This window comes from Sander lucioperca, chromosome 12 (genome assembly GCF_008315115.2).
Source record: "Sander lucioperca isolate FBNREF2018 chromosome 12, SLUC_FBN_1.2, whole genome shotgun sequence".
NCBI lineage: Eukaryota > Metazoa > Chordata > Actinopteri > Perciformes > Percidae > Sander > Sander lucioperca.
The window spans coordinates 32,177,151-32,191,994 of NC_050184.1; the positions used below are offsets into that span (position 1 = coordinate 32,177,151).

The 14,844-nt window shown below is 40.9% G+C and overlaps 1 protein-coding gene across 1 annotated transcript; it reads left to right on the forward strand.

The window, feature by feature from the left end:
- The first annotated feature begins 998 nt into the window (after positions 1 to 998).
- scrt2 (scratch family zinc finger 2) lies at positions 999 to 9,886 on the forward strand. Its single transcript, XM_031290300.2, has 2 exons — positions 999 to 1,674; positions 5,202 to 9,886. Exons 1-2 carry the CDS (start codon positions 1,521 to 1,523, stop codon positions 5,999 to 6,001), a joined length of 954 nt encoding a protein of 317 aa, XP_031146160.1. The 5' UTR covers positions 999 to 1,520; the 3' UTR covers positions 6,002 to 9,886.
- Positions 9,887 to 14,844: the final 4,958 nt, after the last annotated feature.

The following is a 14,844-nucleotide window of genomic DNA, read 5'->3' on the forward strand; positions in this document are numbered from 1 at the left end:
ACAACAGACAAAACGTTGAACAGAAGAAAATAGACAAGAGATCTGCAGTATTTTCTAAAGCCTACACTTCCTCCACTGATATGATGAGATTTACCATAAATAGAATATCTAGTTTTCCTTTAGCAGTCAATGATTTTGTTGATTTAATGCAGTGAAACATTCATTCAAACAAGTGATGTGACACAAGTGTTTCCTGTTGATAGTGAATCAAACAGGTGCATCATTTCTGTTTCACTTGAAAAACGATCCACCGCTGCTTTTAGAAACGGCAACGAGATTTCATTTTTGTGTATGAATGTTTTACTTTCATTTATTCTAACGAGGGAACAACAAATGTTGATCTCTAATGATGAAAATACAACGTGTAATGTAAAATGAGTCAGCTAACAAGTCCACACAAACACAACCAACCAACCCAGAGGTATCTAGCCACGTTAGCAAGCACGGATCTAATTCTAGATTTCACCCTAATCAAAAAAGATGTAATTAATTAATCAGATAATTCACTGCCACGCATGGCAGGGCACACATCTGTGCAGCGGTAATGGGGAGGGAGAGAGACAAGCTGAGCAGTGCAGCACTAGTACAACCCAAAAGTCCGCTCGTCAACAGTGCTGGAATCCAGTGTAGCTTTTCTTTTTCTTTTTTTGAAAGAAAAGGTCCAGCGCTCCCAGACGCTCGGATAACCTCTGCTGTGGTATGTGTGCTCTCAGCATGCAAGTACAGGCACAGAAGGGACAGAAACGTTTGAGGCTGTTTGAGGCAACAGAGATGACATGAGGGAGGCAGCGCCTGTACAAGGCAAACATAAACTGTGCCACTTCATCTGAAAACAATGGGGGACAGGACACTGAGTGTGCTCTCATGCACATCTCCATTGTCTGCCCTCCTCCTTTACTCCTCCTCCGAGCATGGAGCATAAGCGGGGTGAAAGAGGGAGGGCGAGTAGAAGGGGGGGAGCAGCAGTGGGGGCAGTGGGGGTCTGGCTGTGTTCTTTCTCCTCTGTCTGTGTGCGAATGCACAGACGGTTCAGTAGTAATTTGATGTGTGTCCCCGGGGACATTTGATGGATTAAAGCTAAGCAGCTCCATTTCGCAGCACCACCTGATCTTCCACTGCCTGTGCCCCATATAAAGGCTGGCGTGATTGCTGATCTCAGCTAGTCTGACAGTCTCTCTCCCTCCTCTCTCTGTCTGTCTCCATCTCTTCTCTTCCTCACTGGTCCCTTAAGCCTGCTGCATCACAGGAGCTATCCAGTGCTGAACAGGATCGCTTTTATTTTTTATTTTTTTATTTTTCTGGGGGAAGCTGGGGGAGCCAGAGAGTATCACACAGCATTGCCGTCAGCCTTGTTATCCACTGGTTTCCATTTTCTTTCTTATCTTATGTTTTTGGCCGTTGTCTTCACATTAAACGCAAGGATTACCGTCAAGCCAGCTCTGCTCGTGTGCTTTCTCAGAGGGTCTTTCATTTTTTTTCTCATGCGTTTTTCTCAGCTCTGTGTTTTTATCCATTGAAACATGCCCCGCTCATTTTTGGTGAAGAAGATCAAGCTTGATGATTTCTCTTCGGCCACTTCCAATCATCATCACCACCACCTGGACGACTCGTTCACTTTTGCACGCTCCATCACAGACTCGGTGACCAGCCTTGGGGTTCGTCTCAGCGAGAATGGTGAGTTAACATACCTCCAGTCTGCCCCGCTCCACTTAAAGATGTGCTAGCACTCCTGCCTGTAGACAGCTCCGGTGCTGATTTCAGCATGTCTGACATTTCCACACTTAGCACAGATGGCATCCTCTTTTGTTTTTGTGTTGGTGTGAGATTTTGTTTTTTTCCCCCTCAGCCAAGAACATACTCGTAGTGTGTAAATTAATGTTACATGCAGTCAGCTGATTTTTGAATCAATATCCTAAATAATCCTCTTTAGTGGTACCCCACCCCCCCATCACCCTGCTCCCAGACTTTTGTTTTTTGACTCCAGTGAAGGACAGACACAATTCAGGTCACAGCCACGGATTAGCTTATGTAAATAGGGAACAGAACGTGTGTATAATCAGGAGAAGCTCCAGTTACGTATTTGTATGACTGCACCAACCCTGTGGTGGCTGAACACACATTGGCTGACTATATCTGGTCATCATGTGGACTAAAAAATTCATGAATATGAGAGATAAGTATCGGATGATACATTTGTCCTTAGCTGTTATTGTCCTTGAGTTCCCATCACGGTCCGATCCTCCCTTGCCCCCCTCTTCCCATCCAAATGGAGCATGCACAGTCTCCCCACCCCCATCGCTCCACTACATCTTTCTCTTCCTTCCGGGCGTTTGAAAACTAGCAGGGGTTAGAGTTTCAGCCATGCAGGCCTATCGCCGCCACAAGAGACATCAACACACTGTACAGTACAGCCAGGAGGGAGGTGGGGAGCTGGGCTGAAGGGATAGCAAAGCGAAGGAGAAAAAGGAGACAAAAATGCTTGGGGCAGCAATGAGGCTGATCACGTGACAGAGGTTGTACAGTAAACATGAAGAAAGGCACATAGCTGCACTGTGGTCAACACACAGACCGGCCACGGTCAGCTCCACTCAGAGCCGAGGGGCGACCTTCACTTTCACGCTCTGCTTTAAGCTCGCTGCTTCCATTTTGTGGCCACGTTTAAAGGGCCATATCTGTGTCTTTGTTATGATTTGTTAGGGTATTTACCCAGAGAGCGAGGCTTCACAGTCTACAGCTTAATGTTGTGATGATGCCCACCTGTTATTCAACCGTGTCAATAACCAGGTTCAGTGAATCTTAGGATCAGGAGTAGAGGAATTAAAAATGTCTGGACTGGTTTGTAAAGTATAATGGTTTGCTAAATTGGAAAGTCTAAGGAATTATGGCAAGAAATAAAAACGTGCGTGTTTTCTATATATTTACCAGGCATATTTAGTAGCTTGTAATGAATGTTATTTAGATTTCCTGCTGCACCAGTTTATATTCTTATTAAATTATCCATGTGTATGTAATTATTGTCGCTCTCTATTGTTCCTGAATCTATTGTTCAACACCATGAAAAATAAGCATTATATTAAAAGGAAGAAAAGTGCGTTAAGGCACTACATTGGGGTCGACAAAAGGCATTTAATTTGAACAAAAGAATCTTTTCGTGCTGAGTCCCAAAAAAAGAGAGAAGGGAAATAAAAGAATTCACAGCGTGGCTGAAATACCTAACATCAGCATTTCTGCCGTGCCAGGAGATTTTCTTTCCCCCCATTGTGGAGACATTTGACTTGAGTGTCTGTCGAACAACAAAGAGGGGTGGCTGAGAGGGTCCATTAATTACATGCTTACTTTGCATTAGAGAAACGAGCCTATGAGCTGTAAGGGCTGATACAGCGTGGGTCCTAAATGATGAGCTCCATGACTGACCTTGGGTAATTGAAATACAGTCAACAACTCTGCTTACATTGACACGTTATGTTTTGTTGAAAAAAAAAAAATATATAAGGGCCAGTTGTCGTACGTAGTGCAGAGGCTCTTCAGCTATATTCAAACAGTCTATAGTGTGACTGTAAAACAGGTGGATATTGTTGAAGCTGCAGCATTTGTACATGTATTGGAATTGTAAGAATTTAGTTTTTTAAAAAAGAAGATAATATTTCTTCTTTTTAAAAAATATTGTTTTTGAAAAAAAAGAAGTCTCTCTCTCTCTCTCTCTCTCTCTCTCTCTCTCTCTCTCTCTCTCTCTCTCTCTCTCTCTCTCTCTCTCTCTCTCTCTCTCTCTCTCTCTCTCTCTCGGACAAACACCATCTGCGTAGTTTAAAACAGTGAACCCATGCAGTGCAGCGTAATAATGTGTGCACAGGCCTGGTGTTTCCCTGTCCCCGGGTGTCATGGTCATGTCTTTGACAGAGTGGGTGTGTGAACAGAAACCCTTGGGAATGGAGGCGCTGTAGTAAGAGAGCACTTCAACTGATTTCTTAATGGCCTGTTTCTTGAAGGCACTTCAGTGTGCTTGCTGCTGCAGACAGGTGACCCCTCTTCCCAAACAACGTGTCTCACATTATCAGGCCTCAAGCACACTGTGCTCAATAAACTATTATTGTGTGTCGCAGACACTTGATCTGTTCCTTGCACTATTTCTATCTTCTCCACAGCTGCACTATTTTACATATGATAGCCTATTGATCAGTTCAAAACTTTGAATTTCATTAAAAAGCAGTCAATACCTAATTCCCACTGCTTGCTGCACACAGTGCTTAGGAATGGCTTTTTTTCTGCAGTTATGCACTATTTAACACATATAACACATTTTATATTTGAACTCATATATTCAACCGATTGAATATCAACCCTGTAGGTAAAATACATTTAGTATTAATTCAGCTCCAAAGAGTCACAGCATAAGAATGTATTGAGTTCTGTTTGGATGCATTCAGCTGCCAGCAAGCCTTTTAGCTCCATTGGCACTGGGTTGCTTCAATGGGAAATGAAAAGACATGAATGATGCCAACAAAGATTTATCTCTCTGAAATCATGCTCTGTACATTTGGGGACATTTTAAATCACTCGTGGTGCTTTGTGCTTTGCTGCATCATGCTTAAACGTGCTTCAAGAAGTACTGTAGCATGAAATCCTACAGGATGTAAGCAGCAGGAAGTAAAACACGTTCACCTGGTCCAAAACCAAAAAATGCAGTGATTAATTTAGAAAGTACTTTCAAATCAGAGATGCAACCTGTTCTGTTTTGGGTGTTGTTGTTGTTTTTTTTTTAGAACACTCACATTAAAAAATACAAACACCTTGCCAAAATAAAAATTCTGGAGAAATAAGGTATTTGTTAAGGTTTAGAGTTGAAACATGAACATTCATTGAATGAAGAAAAGGTCTAATCAATGAGACTAATTTATTTGAGACATCTTCCTACACAGGATACTTCTTTGATGAGCTATTATCTAGTGCACATCCTCACTGTAAGATTGCACCTTTCCTAAATGCAGCTGCGTGCGTCATGTTTCCCTGCATCACTGCACTATTGTGCGTACAATCTGTGAGTTCTGGAAAAAATGCAATTTGCTCTGTGCTGCTACTCACTCTTTCACCATTTTACGAAGGGCAATCATCCAACATGATAATCACGTAATCACCAGCATGTCACTGTGTCCTTATCCATCACAACCCCTGGCCAACTGTGTTTGCGTGTGTCTCTTACTCAGGCTACATCCAGGATTACATCACGCCATCTGTGTACCAGGGGGAGAAGAAGATGGAGCTGAAGCTGGCTTCGCCAGTGTCAGATCCCCTCTACACCCAGGTGAGCAGCGGAGAGGAGTACTGTGACCCCGACCTGAAGCACCCCGACAGCCCCCAGTCTGGCATGACAGCCAGCGGCTTCTACAGTGGTGAGTCGGAGGCCCTGGCCGAGGGTTACACCATGGATGCCTTCTTCATCTCTGACGGGCGCTCAAGGCGAAAGGGAGACACCGAGAGTCGTGGAGGGGGCTCGAGAAGCAGCAGTGCCAACGGTGGGGCTCAGGAGAGGGGAGCTGGCACGGCACGCCACTCCTGCAACGAGTGCGGCAAGACATACGCCACCTCCTCCAACCTCAGCAGACACAAGCAGACGCACCGCAGCCTTGACAGCAAGATGGCCCGCAAGTGTCCCACGTGTAACAAAGTGTACGTGTCCATGCCAGCGTTGGCCATGCACATCCTCACCCACGACCTCAAGCACAAGTGCGACGTGTGCAGCAAGGCCTTCAGTCGGCCATGGCTCCTTCAAGGCCACATGCGCTCACACACGGGGGAGAAGCCCTTTGCCTGCGCACACTGTGGCAAAGCCTTTGCTGACCGTTCAAACCTCCGCGCCCACATGCAAACACACTCTGCCTTCAAGCACTACAGATGCAAGCGCTGCAATAAGACCTTCGCTCTCAAGTCCTACCTGAACAAGCACTATGAGTCAGCTTGCTTCAAGGGCTCTGCGGACGAAGACGACTCTGGATCAGAAAACTAACCACGAAGAAGAAGCTAAATTTTGAACCCCTGTTGTAGGTTCACAACCAATAACCCTGTTCACTCTGCCCTCCATGCCTTTTTTCTTCCCTTTTTTTAGAAAGCAATATTTTCACTGAGATTACGTGAAGAAACTCTAATGATTATGGCAAAGACAATTTCAAAAGATGCTGGATTTTTTCCCCTGCACAGTAGCTAATCGTCCACAGAAACATACAATCAAACAACCTTCCCCCAAATAGAGACTGTAGATGATAGTTGTACACAATTAAGCAGCATGTGCTCACACGGACGTGAGCACATGTAAACACACATACACTCACACGGACATGTATGCAAATACACACACACACACACACACACACACACACACACAAATGTACGCACGTATGCACATACACACAGAGGCACACACACACACACACACACACACACACACAATTATATATGAGGCCTGGCATGTGAATTTTTATCAATGACTATAATGATATTGATATCAATAGTAATAATATTTAGATTCCTGATATTTTATAGCAAATAGCAATGAGAAAATGAAAAAAAAAAAAACGTAAAAAAGGACTAACAGTGTTCTTTTGTTTTTTAGAGACAAAATGACCTCTTGTATTTTTATGCTGCTTTTTATTTGCTAAGAATTGAATTCTTTTGCAACTGCCAACATGAACTTTTTATGAAAATGTGAACTATGACAGTATTTGCAAAAAAAAGGGAGATCATTTTAAAAAGGTAAAAAGACAAACCCCTTTTTTCCACACCAATGTTTCAATTCAACGGATGTTATTTTTCTATTTGATTTTTCTAAATTTATTTTTTTGTGCTTATTATCCCTTGTTGATCTAACGCATCTTTGTAACTGTGGGTATTCAAAAAAAAATTTGAATAAGCTATACACGATCATAGGCCATAGGTCATTCAATTCATATCTGCAAGAGCAGTGGTTTTAAAACAGGCCTGTTGAACAGGTTATCACACATCAAATTCATAGTCTCACCCTGATGTACAGACTTGGACAAAAACACTGGGAGCCAGACCAAATGATCTATTGTTATAAGTGCCATGTGCAGTTGACTTGTCTATAGCAATGAAAACTCTCGTTGTTCTTCCTCCACCACGGTGGCTTGCATAAACTCTGCTGCCTTTATGGTGAATCGTCCAGTCTTAAAGAGCAATCTTCACCCAGTGTTTGAGGTGCTCCCCCTTGCCAGTGTTACCTCAGAGTGAAGGTATGGACTAACACACCCTCAGTTACAAAGTGACAGTCAAATTATTCTGTTTGTCTGTTTTATATGTCGCTCCAGGCTCCGCCCACGGTTTAGATGCATACCATCTATTTATCATGTAAATACTTTATTTATCTACCTATTTACCTATTTATTAATTTATTCACCTTATTTTGTGTATTTATTGAAGACTTGCTTATCTGTTAATTACCATGTATTTATTTATTTATTGTTTATAATTTAAAAAAATGAACATCCATTGACCTTGTAAGATGCTGCTGATCTTCAAAGAAAATGTTTATATGCATGAAAACTGTAGAGAGTCCATTGGACTTAGTTTTTTAAAGAGGAACAATGTACAGTACCAGTGTTAGGAGACTTCAAACGAATGAATGCAGAATTGTTTCCGTGGCAATAACTTTACTGACACAGCAACTGACATGTATAACAATCACAGCTGTCCTGTTTTCAGTCGATTTAGGGCAATAAAAAGAAACGATGAAAACAAAAATCTAAAATATTCTCCATCTTGCTGTTTTCCCAATAGTCCAGCTGCCTCCTCATGACTGGAGATGTTTGGCCCTTTTTGTCTTTAAATCTCAGGCAACAAATAAGTCCCAGAAATGGCCGACGGTGATGCGCATGTACACATCGCTATGAAAATGTAACACTATCGGTTATATAATAATTGTAGGTGTAATCTAGTTACACCAAGATTTCAAAGGTGCAAAAGCAATAATGATAGTGATGCAGTGACAATGAGCAACATTCAATCCTATATGCAGCGAGTCCAAAACTGCTACAGGTGTTCATTTGACTGGAAAAGGCTGCTATTCTATAATAGTATTATAGTATTATTATTATTTTAACTTGTCTCTTGTTTTAAAAAGAAACCAGGTAAAAACAAATCTCTTCCGGCAGCTGAAAGGCAGGTGTGATTTGACTGAAATGCTAGAAGGTTACACAACAATCATTCTAATAAATTTAGGCCACTGACATAATAAAGAATTCAAATCAGTTAAGTAAACAGTCACTTTTATTCTGTGCAGTTAAAAAAAAGCTAAGAACATCTCTGAGGTGTCAAAAGACAGAATGGATGGAGGTATATACACGTCCTAACCAGCACTGATGGAAATTATCTTGACGTGAACTGTCTTGGTAGAGAGAGTTTTTTAAAGATTGTTGTAATAAAGCTGTAGCGCTGTAATGCACTTCTAACTCCCCCATCATTTGTCCATGCCTCTTGTCGCTTCCCCTCCCCAACCAGCCGTCCTCATCCCATCCCAACTGCCTCTAAACAGACGCACCGAGGATGAGATGTGTTGAAGTGGGATTGGCGGAGGGTGGCAGAGTGTGGGAGGATAACAGGTGTTTGCAGACAGACTGCAGATAGGGAGCGTAATTGAGTCGGTGAGAGACCTCCAAAGGGAAGGTCAAGCACCAGCAGGCAAATGCACTGTCAGCTATTTGCATATTCCAAATGGATGACACCATCGCAGTAATGCTGAGCTCGCCCTAAAAAACAAAACAAAACACAAAACTGAGGAGAAAAGAGAGGAAAGAGGAGTTTCTGCTCCATTTGTCCGCCCTCTCCTCCCTGCTTCACCATCATCCTGTCAATGGTCGTCTAAGTGCTACAGCTGAATCACTGCATGAGAGCATCCAAACCACCTGTCTCCTGATTAACTTGCAGAACACACAGTTTGGCACGTCGCCGTATTACTGAACTAATGCAGAATTCACTACTTCCTATAGATTTTTTATTTTTTTATATGTTTCATGTTTTACTGTAGGACAGAGATATAACGCATCTCCAAAACCTGGGGACGGCTTTTTAATGAGGCAGATAAAAGCATTGAGATCATTAAAAACATCAATTGGAAATGTACTGTAGGCTTGTATCTAAAACTGGCAGCATTACAGATCGTCCTGAGAGAAAATATGAATTGAGAGAAAGGGAGGCACAATTGGATTCTAAACTTCTGGATTTAGATGTAGGGAAACATTGTTCCTCTTTGATGATTTTTGTAAATATATTTGTAAATATATCACAGCAATAATATGACAATGCATGTAGACATTTAATTGCTCTTTTTCTATTCATGTTGTCTTTTTTTTTTTTTATTAAAAAGAAGACAAATACAGGTACCAATTGCAGTCTGGGTGGCCATGTGAATCAGGGAGTGTCTTGATTAAAAAGCTATCTGTTGTAAGTTACAGACAAAGCAACTTCAAACTCTGTGTATTCTCAAAGATTTGATCATGTTCTGTATGATTTTTCTGTTCTTGTTTTCTTTTATTTACGTGCCCGGCTTGGCTGCGCAATGAAAAAGTGCCAAAAAGTATGATTTCCATAACAAAAGCCTTCAACATATGGTTGGCTGCTTGAAACCTTCCATATGGTCCTCAAAGAAAAAAAAAACTGATTAAGATTTTCCTCTCTCTCTCTCTCTCTCTCTCTCTCTCTCTCTCTCTCTCTCTCTCTCTCTCTCTCTCTCTCTCTCTCTCTCTCTCTCTCTCCCAGCTGAGTATGAAGAAACTTAAGCCATGATTGCTGAGGGGTGTTTTCATTTATCTTGTTCTGCTACAATTAACAATGATGACAACAATAGCAATGATAACGTTAATAAAAACAATAGCACAAGGAACCTACAAGCTCACTCTTGCTTCTTTTAAAATTGCCAACTGATTTTATAGGATGGGTTTTTTTTTATTTTGAGAAAACATGCAGACACACACAACCTGCAGGCGTTCATTGACAGGCCAACCGGTTCATTCAATTTACTGTCATATCTGTCTTAAACCTTTTTCTGACACTGATAAAAAATGATAATTCTTAGATCTGTTTGAAATAGCCCTTAGTTAACATTAACACAGTGAGTAATTATAGTTATGACTGTAATGTGCCATCAGCTGTAGCCTCCTCTGTCAATGTTTGGTGACTTTTATGAGATCTACTGTCAATTAGCTAACTTTTAATTTCACCGCTATGAGGCACAAAAATGCCAATATCCTCTTATTTTTCACAGCAGCTGAGAACATTCAAAAACGGTCAGAGGGCCCGGCAACAAAAATACAGCTTTGAATAAGAGTTCCTAAAAGACGCCGGCGTTATCAAAAGCAGAGGCATCTGTTCCACCACTATTAAGCCCTTCCTGGTCATTCAATTTTAATGGAACATTGATTTTATGCTGGGACTACTCTTTCTGAGCCAGAGAAAAATATGGAACAAAATAAAAATGAATCATGACAGCGGACGGGGATTATTATTCTGTGGCTTTTCTTGATTGGTTTCCAGGGAATATACAACACTTGAATTCAATCGCTTGTGTCCTTCAGTGTCCTCCAGCAGCACAGCAGCAGTATAATGAGACAGCAGGCAGAGCAGAGCAGAGCAGGGACTCAGAAACAAGACACTTTGCTGCACACTCATCTCTTCAGTGTGGGAAAGCAGTGATTGCCATTGTTGCCGTTACATGCTTCTATGCTAGTTATGTCACTGAAGATACACTAAATAAACATACCGTGTCTGTATTCGCAAGTTGCATTTTCGAAGAGTCAAAATGACCAAGTGCTGATTCTTGTGCACGCAGCAAACAGTAGGGCTGTAAATCACACGTTTTATCACCATACGATATTATATCGGTTCTAAGGACAAGGATACAGTATTTACTGATATCACAAAGTCTGCCACGATACGATTTCGATTTGATTCAAATCAGACCGATACGAGACGATACATAAGCCATAACACTATTTATCTATATTTACAAAAAGCAACTCAAATATGGTTTGACAATTTCATTACTAAGCTCTTCCAGACATTTAAATAAAAAAACAAACTGCTCTTTTTAATAAAAAAAGAATAAACATAAAGTGTGAATTTCAAAATACGGGCCCATCTTAAAGATGCCGATATGTATCGATATTTTCCTAATATTGGATCGTTGAGGACTGAATCGGTATATCGATCCAGAAATCGATGTATCGTTACACCCCGAGCAAACGGCTCACAGTGCTGCAGATCACATTAACATTCATGTGCGGTACTCACTCAAACTTTACCCTGGCAGATGTTGTCCCTTATCAGATTTTATGATGAAAGTAAATAACTGATGTCATTACATGCCAATGGACTGTAAAATGGGGACCCATGCAATCCAATTACATCACCCGTGGGTGAGCTGTGCGTGTAACAACAGACGCTATGAGTGATCAGCACCATAAGACAGGAAAGGAGACCAAGGTGGCCTTTCATACGTATCCCTGCGACACTCTACAGCACAACAGCCTCACATCGCCACCCACCCATCCACACACACACACACACACACACACACACACACACACACACACACACACAGATCATATCCAGTAAACAACTGGCAAAATTGAGCGTGCTACACTCTCCCTTCAAAGATGTTGACCTGAGAACACCATCATCTTCTGAGCGACTGTCTGATATAACTGCCTTCTGACGGGGTGAGAGGGTTACCACTAGCTTACTGCACAGACCTAGCAGCAGATATACAGCTATTAAACAACACAAACTGGAGAAGGAAACATGAGATTATCATCCTATTTATAGGAAAACAGTATTTATCCAAAGTTTGAACTGCTACCCTGCACAGGCGAATGATATCTCTTGCTAATATGACAGGCAAAAAAGAACATGGAGAAGAAACTATATCCGTAATGGGTGTTTTTGACCATTTCAAATTCAGTAGTGGAATTTAGTTGCAGTGGGTGTCTTTCAGTTGCTCTCACGTGACACAGCAAGCATAATGTAATTTTAGAGCTGAACCGATAAGTCAATTATTATGATGATGATGATGATGATGGTTATTAATCAGCAACAATTTTCATAATCAAATAATTGTTTTTTATGCAGGAATACCCCAATGTCTCCGGTTCCAGCTTCTGAAATGTAAATATTTGCTGTTTTTCTTTGTCTTATGTGATAGTGGACTGAATGTCTCTGGGGCTTTAGGTTGAAGGATTGTAAATCCCATTGTAAATACTATTTTCTTAAAGATCAATCAATCAATCAATAAAGAAAATGTTTTCTAATCGTAAATGAATCCTCAATAATACAAATATTTGTTAGGATTCATACAAAGTTTGTTGTTGCTTTTTCTCTATTGCACTTCGCACTTTAAGTGTATTTATTATGGTATATGGCATTGTGTGTATTTATTATATTTTCTACTTAGAACTACTCCTCATGCTTTTAAATTGCCCCCGGGGGATAAATAAAGTTATTTGAACTGAATTGAAAAATCTGCACAGAGAAATATCATTAGAGCTGAAACAATTAGTTGAGGAATCGAATAGCCAATCAACAGATAATTCAACATTTCTGATAATCGATTTATCATTTCAGTTGTTTACTCATGCAATGATCCCAAATATTTACTGGGTCTCTGTGTATTTGCTGCTTTTACATAGTTTGGCCTTGAATATAATTGGGTTTAATTTGGATGTTGGTCAGACAAACTAGACATCTGAAGACGTCACCTTGAGCTTTCTGAACTTGTGATGGGCATTTTTCGCTTCATTTGACATTTCATAGAGAAGTAGAGTAGTAATGAATCTATTCATTTAAAAAAAAAAAAAAAATGCAGTCCAATAAAAATATGGGGTAAACAATATATTCTTAATGTGTTTCACTTTCACTATTGTTTCTGTTTTCTCTGTTGGTGTCTCCCAGTTGCTCACAGGTTGACATACTGTAGCAAACAACATGTCATCTTTGTAATTAGAAAAACTATCATTACTTGATTCAGCACTCCTTGAACTGGTGCAGGCCTTTGCTCTGACCCTTCCCATACATCTGGCGCCATCTGTTGGCTGATCACCAACTGTCAGCATTAACAATCCAACAACAAGCTTTGTTTGTATGGTCGGTGACGGTGCCTTCGGTTCAACTGGATAATCCAACTGAAGGAGATATTCTGCCCTAGGCCGTTTTATTTTCTCCATATTATAACCAATCTGCATGTGTATTGACCAAAGTCACTCAACAAGAGGTTAGTGAAACCATTCGGTTCAACCAGTCAGGGCCAACCAACTGTAACTGCCCCTTTAAGAGCTAACAGTTTGTCTTTTCACATTCTGCATCACAGGAGAGATGCTCATTAAAAGCGCCTCCATTCCTCACTGTTTCATCAAGTGAGACTGCCAAGCTCTTTAACTCAGTGTTCTTGATGTTTGTGCTGTTTGTGTAAAACCCATCTGTTTCCTCGTCTCCCGTTGGCAGAGGGTCCACCTCATCCGTATGCTTCTCTTTTTGAAGTCATGTCAAAATCGCATTTTTATGCATCGAAGATATCCAACTTGTCATCGGCACTCAAGCAAAAGTCAAGGAGGGCACTCCTTAAATAGCTCCTTTTTTCTCTTCATATACAATACATGCAGAAACAAGTTTAGCAAAGGAATTACAGATGTGATACTGTATTTATCATCTGTTTAAAAGATAAACAAGATAATTTTAACAATGCTTTTGTGGCTTTCTATGGTGTTATTTAAGCTGGGAAAACAAAATGTATTCGGCCTCTATTCTTAGGGTAAATTTAATGAACTGAAGTGCAAATGGAAAGACAGCGTACAGCTTAATCCACATCTAAATAACCTCACTCCAAAGCACCAGTTATCTCTGGGTGAGCAAATTTATTTAAAGGCAAGGAAGATCATTAAGCAGAAATCCCGTTCTGGGCAGATGTACTAGAAGGAGATAGTGCAGAAAATAATTTCATAGGTTTAGGCAGCGTGAGCCACCAGTTATCAGTGAACAAATAAGCGTGAACATCATCAGTGAACAAATCAGCCACACATTCAGCTGCAAACGCAGCAACATCCACTGTTGCTAAACCGTGTCATGATTGCAGACACATTCATCTATCACAAAGCTATAGTTTGAAGAATGAAAATCGCAGTCAGAATAATTATCACTTCAAAAGCATGTCAACGTGTAAAAGGGGAAGGTATAAATAAATATAGCTCACTTCCCTGTCGGAAAGCTGGCAGGTAATTTTCTCCAGCTGCTCTAAGTGTGACAATCCCACAGGGACTGAAATCTAATATTAACAGCAAATCATTATGTGGGAACTGTTCTTCCATGACCTGCCGCTGTACCTGTGTGACTAACTCAATCTAAGTAATTGAGATATGTTAGCAACTAGAATACAGTCCTGCTGTGACAGCAGAGGGTCATGCAGAGTGTAGTGGGACTCCAAACACACCTCAGCACTGGAGATGATTTACATGTCTATATGCTTAGACTGGCAGGCTCTCTTCTCTTCATGTGATGCTGGTTTCCTTTGGTGCATGATGATGTGGTTTCAGATTGACAGCAAAGAAGCGAGTTGAAATTGACATTGTATAAAGTAGTGAATGCCCAGGGGGGATATGTCACCATACATATTATTATATTACTATACTGCAGTTATTCAAAACAGAAGCACCAAGTCAGCCAGCCGCACGAGCCGTGTCAGCATATTACAGTCTAATTGGAGTTTGTCTGTTGTTTTTATGCTATACTGGTGTCAACTAAGATGCTCTTTAAGAAAGAAAAATAGAAAATGTAAGGTGAATTTCAAAGCTAAGC

Excerpts from the sequence above, each read along its gene's own strand:
- scrt2 (XM_031290300.2), top strand. The coding sequence starts at position 1,521 with ATGCCCCGCTCATTTTTGGTGAAGAAGATCAAGCTTGATGATTTCTCT. Across the intron at positions 1,675-5,201 it reads GGTTCGTCTCAGCGAGAATG|GCTACATCCAGGATTACATC; the intron begins GTGAGTTAACAT and ends TCTCTTACTCAG.